The 10,574-nt window shown below is 36.9% G+C and overlaps 1 protein-coding gene across 4 annotated transcripts in view; it reads right to left on the bottom strand.

The window, feature by feature from the left end:
• LOC144643837 (zinc finger MIZ domain-containing protein 1-like) overlaps positions 1–10,574 on the bottom strand; it is a 43,548-nt gene that overhangs the window by 30,220 nt on the left and 2,754 nt on the right. For 2 of the 4 annotated variants that reach the window (XM_078503209.1, XM_078503212.1), the window contains exons 1-2: positions 4,426–4,632; positions 1,984–2,052 (exon numbers count right to left, since the gene is read on the bottom strand). Coding sequence is in view for 3 of the 4 variants with exons in the window: in XM_078503212.1 (XP_078359338.1) it covers positions 1,984–2,032 (49 nt within the window). In the remaining variant the exon portion in view is untranslated. Of the gene's footprint in view, positions 1–1,983; positions 2,053–4,425; positions 4,633–9,278; positions 9,370–10,574 lie in introns of those variants that run through there. The other 2 variants (XM_078503211.1, XM_078503213.1) reach the window with 2 other exon arrangements.

Raw genomic sequence — 10,574 nt, 5'->3', positions numbered from 1 at the left:
GCATTCAAATCAAACATGGAGAGATAGGCCAACTGAACAATTTACTTAAGGCAACTTCCTGTTCACCTAAATAAAACGATTCATCTTCCCTCTTCACTAAGTTATTTCTCAGTTCGCAAGAGTCCATATGGAATTTATCGACCATGCAGTCTGCAAGACTTCGAAATAGCCGTATAAGGGCTGTCGGTCAGATACGATATTAAAGCTTGTACTCAATTTCAAAGGTTTGTGAAAAGGGAGGAAAAGAGCACTGATCTCTACACCTCCATTATGTCGCAAGAATGAAAATAACTTTCAGTGATTTTATCAATTGTTTCATGAGGGTTACAAGTCTAGGTAGGTATTAACCGACAGCCATATGGAACTATATCATGCAGGAAACGATTTTATTATATTATTTTTGGCAATAGGGAGGAGTCTGTAGCAGGCAAAAATAGACAGAAATTAAAACGCCGTCTACAACAACAGAAGCAACGTCAAGGGTTTTTTAAATGAAAATCATTTCCAGCAAAAAAGTAACGATAAAATGATACTCTTTGACGAAGCTACATCGAGAAGAAGTAAATCATGAGTGCTTAGTCGATCGATGTTTTTCCTGTTAAAATAAAACGTGAAAGTCGAAGACTTATAGCTATAACGGCGTAGGAAAAAAACAGATAGTTAAAAATGGGAAATGCTGGTCGCCGTCTGTTTGAAGCAATATTGTGTCTCTGTTATGCAGACATGGCAATTTATTTTTAAAAAGCCGATTTCAAAGCAAAGAAATTAGTGTATAAAGTTAGGAACGCTTTCTCCGGGTTCCTTCCTGTGGAGTAGCGTGTATGAAAACTTCGATGTTTAATTTATATTCAAAATGTGTGTATCTATCAGGAAAAACAAAATTGCATGCAACGTTATTGTGACAAAACAAAACTTGCCTCCAGCGTCAAACAAAATAGTTTCAAATCTCTAAAACAAGAACTGAGGTCCGTCGGACAAGACCCATATACTGCGCTAAGTCGATCAACGGAATTCAAAACTAAGCCCCTTAAAAATTTAAATATTTAAAAAGAAACCTGTGATCCTGTATCATTTATTAGAGGTATACACACATTCAATGCAACTGATTATATATACGGTATCTATTTTGCTCAACGCGGGAAGAAAATGATGCGATTGTCGCCTTCTCAATCCAGTTCATTACAAACCATAGCAATATCGTACTGCGCCACGTTTTACAAACTGGGCCAATGGCGCATTTGCAGAACGTATTAAAAAAACGCAAAGATATAGAATATGTTAGGACGATCGAGTTGGTATAAAATATCCGCCTTACTCGAGATTTACAACTAATTCCGCCTCAAAGACCAGTACGCCCAACGTATCGGTAACGAGTAACCCGTCAACTGCCGGCCAAATCTAATTTCTTGCTAACAAGAAAGGCAAACTCAGAATTTCGGCGGTATTCTTAAATTGTAATGATTCGCAAATCGCGTATATCCAGGGCGAATTTGTTTCTTATTCAGAATCGTGGCATTAGTCAGTACAAGAAGTTGTAGCAGCCATACAAAACAGAGGCCAACCAACGAAAGCAAGTTGCTAAGTATTTGGCCTTTTGACGCGAGAAACAAAATAGTGCACACAAAACATACAATATCGGGTGAAAGTTAATTGCGACGAATTTCATTTAGCGACAAACTTTGCTTTTATCGAACGGTGAATAATTGGTTGTGACTAGAATCCCGCTCTCCGCATTCAAACATCTTCGCCTCGATTTTGTTTTTTGAAAAAGTAAAAATTAACCGATTTAACAGAAATCCCTCCGCTGCCCTAAGAAGTCTATTGACTAGCACTCCCCAAGGTTCGCGGCGAGTCAATAAAGATTATTTCTATACCCGGACTCGCACATAAGTCGAATATTTAAATTATCATTCTGTTTCGTGTGGCGGGAAATAAACTTGTCCTTTTTTAAAAGCGATTCAGCTTCATTTTTTGCTAGCTTACCTGAGCTGGCGATTCCAGTTGTTTCCAAGTCTATGTACTCAAGCTCCATCCGCAAGAAAATTCACCTACCTACAAACAAAGTAAATTTGAAAATTTATCTTTAATGTTAATTAATTCAAAAATAGATTAGGTTGTCAGGTAGGGCATAAAATTTTCATGCCTACATGTCATCAATTTAGCTATTGAAAACAGCTGAAATTTTCGTTTTCGTTTTTTTCCGCAAGGTAAAATTTCCTGCACGGGCCGTGTAAACGGGAGGTTTTTTTCGCTGTCGGATTTCCAAATATAAAAGCGTATTAGCCATTTTTGATTAACGAAATATGATTGATATAACTGAAGGCGTTGCTTTGTGACGTGGAAAATATTATGCGTTCCCTGTCGAAATTTTCAAACGCGTATTTTATGTTTTCCCAACTCCTGCTAGAAATCCTTTATTCACTACTGATAATTTGCTCGGTTAAATGAGCTAAAGAAAAACCATTTTTAAACGAATGAACAAGCAGTCTTAACGACGTGTTGACTACTGCTCGTTTCAAACTACAACGAAACTCAAAATTTCACATTGGAGGATTTGCTCGGGTCACTTACATAAGTAAACACAAGGTCTTCCGCGCGGGCCTTGCTAGTTAAGGGGGCGCTCTCATAGTAATCTAATAGAGCAACCGGCAATTTTTTTTAGAAAGAAAATGCTCATATAGCTAGTAAGCTTAAATAATAAAAAACATTCAAAAACAGGGTAGAACCTTCTTAGCGTTTTCCCGTGGCGATTTAAGGCTGAGATAGTACACAGATTCGCGCCATAACATTACAATATTTCCGTGCGCTAACTGTAAAACATTGACGGCATATAGTTATTGTTCTTTTAGCAGTGGTTCTAAAAGCAAACAAAGAAGTCAGCTGCCCATAGCAGTAATTGAAAACAACCCTAGAAGAATATGCAGTTTGATCTGCACTTTGATTTTGGCTGTGACGATGGAGAATTTTCCCCTCTAGCGTAAATTTCGGCTTTACACCGTGACGAAAAGTTTTATGCCATTGTCAATCCTTATACAGATCGATTCGTGAAAGCGCACACGCGTTCCCAAAAGTAAGCCCCGCTTAAAGGAAATAACGATGAAAAGAAAAAATCTTCAAAGCCTTTGCCTCTGAAATTCTTCAGCTAATTGTTTAAGTAATATAAACAAAGTTTCACACCAGAAACATCTGCAGAATCTCGCAATAAATATATATTTTTTTTTTACCGTCGATATTCAAACCCATCCAGGCTTCTTTGCTTTTTACAATATTTCATAATTTCCAATTTACGCTAAATTGTTTGTTCCAAACACATAAACAATACACATTTTCCCGGGTAGACTAGAAGAAGAGAAAAAAATATTTATTAAGTTAATGAATGGTGCACTAATTTCAAGTCACAAGAAATGAATTCATTTCTCGGTCAGTATTTTTCCTTGTATGCTACTTATCCCTAATCATTCATCTTTATAAAGGAGGCCGGCTCTCTGATACGAACGCCCAATAAGATACGGGTTTACTTCTAAACGCGTGCTTGATTGACACTGTAACCTTCAATGTTTTTGATTAATTTATCTAAAGCTGAAATTGAGAATAATTTATTTTTTCTTTTAGCAAGTGTCTTTTATGTAGCTTTTGCTTCCTGTAAAAAAGAAACGGCCGTAGCGTATTTTGCTTTGCTTTCTTTTAAAAGAATAATTTTCCGGCAACAAACAATACAAATATATTACAGCGACTAGCGGTTTAATTGTAGTCGAAACTGACGATCGGCGAAGGCTCATCCGAAACATGTTTTTCAAATTTACGACCGTGTGTTTATAAAAAATATATTTTTTCACATCTGATAAAAACTTCGGGAGCGGCTGAACAGTTGCTATAATTATAATTGAATAATATTCGTTGCAAAATCTTTTTTTTTTTCTTACATAAACACGGCCAGTACATATGAGGTGCGTATTATAGCTTCGTGTTCGTATTAAAACTTCAGTTTCCCTATGAATATTTTTTTAAAATGTGAGTTATCGTCAAAGACGCTATTATCACAATACAATCAATTTACATTTTGTGAACCTTCTTGCAATAAATTGCCAAGCGACTAACAATAACATTATCTCGGATGTAAGCAAGACTGCCGTTACAAAATTCACAAAAACAAAGGTGTATGTAAAAGCCACGTATGTACCTTAATTTTTTTTCAACAATAAGGACAATATATCAATAGCTAGACTTGAATAGGGGCTATTCCTTTGCCCAAAACGCGTAGCGTGGCAACTACATCTTCACCACCACTAAGGTGACCAAGAATTTCGAGTTTGCTGGCTGCCCCTCACTTTGACTTCGATTTAAAACCGTGTTGACATTTATAAACAGAAGACATATAAATCATGAACATTAAAAAAACTATCATCATAAATAAAAATAACAAACTTGTTTTTGGTGGACGTGATCACCGGCTTGCAAGTGGTGTGATTATGAGCTGTGGGAAAAACCGCTCCGTCGATAATAAGCCCAAACAATAATCTACTGTAAAATATCCTCTAGCAATTTTTATACCTGGGCGCTGTCACAATAATAGTTACGTTAGGATCGCTTGTGTTGCGGTGACGAACTTTAGTATCATCTGGTTAACGCTATATTAAAGAGAAGGCGAATCTATCTTTGCATCGTTCAATTGAAGTTGATCCACCCCCTTTATTTACATAAGAAATGGACAGTCGCTGGCAAGCAGCGAATAGCAGCGCGGCTTACACGGATCGCGATGTTTTATGCATTTGAAAAGAGGTCGATTTTTTCTTTTAGGAAATAAGGTGGGCGGGTTTTTATACAGCTCTTGTTTGATGTAACTGACACGCAGTTTGCTCGCCCTTCGGCTATTGTTTCTTCGAAAAGAAACTGACTTCAAAGAAAATCATTTATATTTAATATGCGCTTTATTTTTGTTTATCTTTTTTATAAAACGAAAAAAGGCAATATGCACTAAATCGAAAAAAAAAATATTTAGCCATCTTGTTGCAATCTTACGATATATCCTAAGATATACCACCATCTTTATAAGAGAATTGTCTAATCAAATGGTCGCTTAGCCATTGCAGTTCCTAAGCAGATATTACGTAACACATTTAGCTATTGAGACTAGATAGACCAGGTTACAATCGGAATTATAGAAGGTCCCCAAAAACAATGCTCGAAAAAATAAGGTTTCTGCTCGGAATGCTCGCAAAATTTTAGTAGGTGCTCGTTTGGTCGTGCTCAGTCGCATATTTTTTTTTACAAGTGTTCGCCTGCCCGGTTTTTAGTTGAGGTAGCTTTTTGACGAGTGCTCGTTGCTCGCAAGGCTAACTTTTGTCGGCGCTCGTGCCTCGCAAAGAAAAACGCTACGCGCTGTGCTCGCATGCTCGCAAAGACCATTCAATAAGCTTATATAAAAAAAAAAAAAAAAAATACCAACCCTATTAAAAAAATAAAAAAAAAAAAAAAAAAAAAAAAATTTTTATCAAAAACCCCCAAAAAAAAAAAAAAAAAAAAAAAAAAAAAAAAAAAACCGAAAGAGTTGCATAACTAGTATATATATTAATGTAGCACAATAACACCCATGACATATTACAACATAACGAAACCGTCTTTGTAGTGAAGAAAACCTCAGAATGGCATTGATTAATAAAAGACCGGGAGATTAAAAATTATTCCAATTACACGGGCGCTACGTAAGCGAAGCAAACACTATGAATCCTGTGATTTGTTTGTCTAGCCGAACGGGTGTTAGCCACTCGAGATTTCCCGTTACCCGCGGGGAGATTTTTCTAGCTGTTCCAGTCGGAACAAACGATGATTCGGCTAGCTGCACTGGCGACTCTTAAAATTTGCTCAAAGAGAAGAGAGTTGCTTGTTCGATGTTTTGCCGTAAATGTTAACCAAAATACATGCAAGAAGAAAGAGTCCACCGCTTTGCACGGTGTGTTTCGCCGGAGGAAATATTGTCGAGGTCTGTAATTGGTTAAAAAACTTGCGCAACGTGCTTTCAGCCAATCACAACAAACAAACTGTTTATTCAGCCAATTAGGAGACATTTGTGATTTGCCTTACGCTATGATTTTTTTCCCGCGCTTGCCGTCGGCACCACTGTCGGATTTTTGCTTCAGGATCTGATCGGTTTCACCATACTGTTTATAGGTAATACTTTCTCGTTCTCTTTTTCTGTCAGTGGTACAGTCAGGACGGTCAAACTCAACACTGAATCTGGAAACTGAAAAGGCGGCGTGATTTCCATTTTCTTTTTATTGCTACGCTTTACCACGTTCGACTTTACGGAGGAAGAGGGTCGGGTCTGAGCGAGTGGTAAATTTTGTGATGTAGCTGAAACTCCTTATCCAAGCTTTCTCTTTATGTTAAACAAACAGAAATTCACTCCAGAATGGCCATTTATTACTTCTTTACTGCCAGCGTAATATTATACATACAAAAATTTCTGCATGCTTATTGGCTGAGAGCACGTCAGTTAATCCCAAACAGCGCTAGAAAGTTGAAATTAAATTGATTGACAGGAAAGTCGGAAAGCGCGCCAAAACAAAATGGCGGCCGATGTCGGAGTGTTTGAGAGAGCAAAAATTGAGTAAAACATACGATTCATGAAAAGTTTGACCGATTTAACGAAAGTTATAAGTATATAAACCAAAGTACTAGGAATTGGACGTTTGTACAGCACAAGAGAGGCTTTACGGAACTACTGAAAGCTACCAATCGTGGATTTTCTTACGCGAGGGCTCGTAAGGAAGAAAGATTACAAGCGTGAATTGAAGTTGGACATTTCGAATTCAGCCCAAACCAATACAACTGAATAAGGATAAAAGCACCTGATAATGCATGACAGAGAGATTTAAAATTCCCTAGCGGTATCTGGATTTTACAAAGCCCGGCAACTCCGTTATGTTTAAGAACGAATTCGGAAAGGGTAAGCCACTGAACACGTTTTGTTTGTCATCCACTTCAAGTGAAATATTTGTATGTGTATTATTAACAAGTAATCACATGATTTTTCTCGTACAATTTGGGATAAATCAGCACTCGTAAATTTTTCAAAGACTACAAATTGCACTCGCCCTGCGGGCTCATGCAATTTAGTTAGCCTTTGAAACAATTTACAAATACTGATTTATCCCGAATTCCTTTAAATCATTATTACCTGTACGAAATAAAGGGTGGAGATCAAATTATTTACTCTAATTCTTGATCCTTACAACAAAACCAGGAAACAAAACTGAATATTAAAAAGATAAAGGAAAGATAGTTAAAACTCTTTAAAATTAAATTAAAAAAACAACAAAGCATTGTTGAAAACATAAGTTAAAATGTAGCTAAAAATTGAAAAAATATAACTGTATATAAATGCTAGTTTTAAAAGATACGTTTTTAATTCCCTTTTAGAATGACAATAGAAACACTAGATCTTAGTTCGAGTGGGATTGTTTTCCATAGTCTCGGCGCCGCAACAGCAAACGTACTGTCTTTAATCTAGACCTTAAGGATTTGCCAGAGAGGTGCTGAGAAGAAGACCTTAATGTTAGTCGAGAGGTGTATGTAGGAAGGCGCGAGAATTATATAAATTCAGTATACGGTAGGCGGACTGGTAGCCAGTGGAACTTCTTTAGCACAGAGGTTTTATGTGATCCAGTTTCCTACCGGTAGTACGTGTAACAGTTCGAGCTGCTGTATTTCGGATAAGGATTGTAATCTTGAAAGTAGATGCTGTGAAAGACCAAATCATAACCTAATATTTATGCTCGCAGTGCATGCCGGGCAGATGGATCCTCCTCCTTTCAAAGAAAGAATGTTTTAGGAAGCATCGAATATTTTTCTCCCGCGCGATTGCTCTTAACACGACGCAGCGAGCTAAATACGTGACGCAGCGAGCCAAAACTAAGAGGACTACTGGAGGTATGCTGTATCAACTGACACATATGTGTCAAAATTGAAGTGTGGCTTACGGTACAATTGAAAGTATATATATATGTTTGTAAGTCACTTCCACTGAAATTAATGTCCCAAATGGCAATCGTGAAGTATAAATGGCGCAATTCAAATGTTAAAACATTTCTCTTGCACCATACATCTCCCTCTTTTTAAAAGTCAAATGGAATTAACGCAGATATATAAGGAGAAAAGCAAGAAACTTAATTGCACCATATTGGCGCCCGCTAAAACAAAACTGGCACTATAATTGAGTAAATTGAAAATTGTACTACTTTCCGCAACGAAAAGTAGCTCGAATGTTTTTCTAATTTGATCTCAGTTACTTTAAAGTTATTATCAGGCTTGTTAGAAAAACAAATAAAAACCTAGGTACAAACAAAAATATCACTGCATCACCGAAGCACCATATATTTTCACTCCAAAACATACGTTCACTATTGAATGAAAGGAAAATATTCCGGTACCTTAGCACACCCCCCAAAAAACTCTTCGAATTTCTTCAGTTGACTTTCATCTAGTAACTCCAAGGGAATGACGTAGATTTTCAGTGTTTTACTGTATTTTTAGCTAGAGTGCCAAGGTCGCGTTATTGTGAAGTCTTCCCTAATGTTTCATGAATCCATAGCTATAAGTGAGTGGGTATCTTGAGTCTCTTTATTACCAATTTTCTTTCTGAAAGTGGTCAGTGAAGTTTCAAACGTTCGCGCCATACACTCGGGTCTCACAAATTTTGCTCGAATGTAGCTTATTTTGGGATAAACTAAAAGACTCGAAAAGTCGCTTATAAATATGCGAAACAGGAAATGGGCCATTGTTCACTCTGACTGATGCGTCAACCTTGCTTTGCTTTACTTATTCGCATAGTTAAACTAACGTGTTTCTTTAAAATGCGCTTTACCGAGGAAAGTGTTTTTGAATACAAACGTGGCGATAGAATGGGGCGTTCTTTACACTTTGCTGATACCTCCAATAGTGTAGTTTTAATCAGGCATTGATTCAGCGTCGCGAAAAGGCTGCTATTTGGTACATGTTATGTTAAATGTACGAAGCCAGTCAATATACATGCCACTCAAATAGCCTTTCAGCCTACTCGGGTCGTTGAAGCAAAACATCACAACATGGAAGCGATCGGAGATTCAAAACACACAATCTCTTCAAGATCTAACTGACTATGTTAGTTGGCTACAACAATATTAGGAGAACGTAAACAAATTTTCCCAGCGTGGAGGACTTCACAATAATGAAGTCGCACTCGTTTCACTTGATTAAGTAACTCGCGTATTAAGGTTTACATTACCAATTCGTGTGCTTACCAAGCATTTCAAAGGCATCAACGGCGACCACGATCATATTAATCTTGTAATAACCACATAAAATCAAACTTCTCCTCCCCTTAGATGGTTACTAAACATTTGATTTCTGTGCTAATACACAAGGCATACCTTTTGTTTAAAAGCTACCATTCACAAATGTCACCGCCGCAGCCAATGAACAAAGGCTCTAATCAAATAGCCTTTCAAGGTTTTTCAAAAGCCTAAAGAATCAACGCTTGGCCGATATTGTGACAGTGGTCGTAATAGTGCAATCTTCGTCCCAATGCTAATGAGCTGAAATTTGGCACAACCAAAAGTTCCAAAGAAACCATTTTTACTGCTTAAACGATGGCGCCTAATTTAGCTCTCTCATTGTATTCGAATGCTTTTAGCTCCAAGTTGCGAGAAAAGGTATCTTTATAAGATTTTCTCGACAGAAAATGATTTCAATCTTGTGGATTTCAATTTTCATGTGCACAAAGAGGTTAATTACAAAGCACTTATACAATTACTTGAATTCTTTCCAGCTTGTTAACTTTCTGACTTAGCAGTATTGTTTGCCTTTAAACTTCACATATCCATCGAGCTGTCTAAGTCACTGGTTAGCTAAGAAAACATACAAGCAATCAGTGGAATATCAGCTGTCTGAGATTCGGAGTTTTAACAAACATGCCTGATTTAAAAAAAAAAAAGCGTTGGTTTCCAATATCAATTTCGCTTGATCGTTTTTTAAGCAAAAGGGTTATATCTACTTTCCAAAGTTCTTTATATATTGTATAGATTTGGCAAGAACCGACTAAGAAAAAAAAATTATTTCCAGAACGTATACGATCACTTGAATGTTTTGCGAGGATTTTTGGAACATCAATGATCATGGGTAATCAATATAATATGATGGCTTTGCCAAGCTACAACATACTACTGAACCATCTAACTAGCCCAACGCAACCAGCAATAAAACATAATAACAAATAAAATTTTATAAATCAGCCCGTCAAAACTGCCATTTATATCTTTAAACATGTTGTACTTATCATTTTGGCGGCTTTAACGTAACTTGGGGTCATGTTAACATGGCGTATGATAGAATTGCTTTCCGCTATCCGTAGTACGGTACAACGGTCGGGAAATGAAGCAATTCGCATGCAAGCAACTATAATAAAATGTTCAAAGCAAATTTCATTTTAATCTTCCTAACCCCTTTTCTTTAGCGTTAATATAATAACTTTCTGTAACAAAACCGCGGAAAAAGACTTTTGTAGAGTTTAACCAAGTTACACCGCCCCCTTATTCGCT

This window comes from Oculina patagonica, chromosome 2 (assembly GCF_052425735.1).
Source record: "Oculina patagonica isolate OP01 chromosome 2, crgOcupat, whole genome shotgun sequence".
NCBI classification, from domain to species: Eukaryota; Metazoa; Cnidaria; class Anthozoa; order Scleractinia; family Oculinidae; genus Oculina; species Oculina patagonica.
This window is presented reverse-complemented; position numbering and strand designations above follow the sequence as displayed.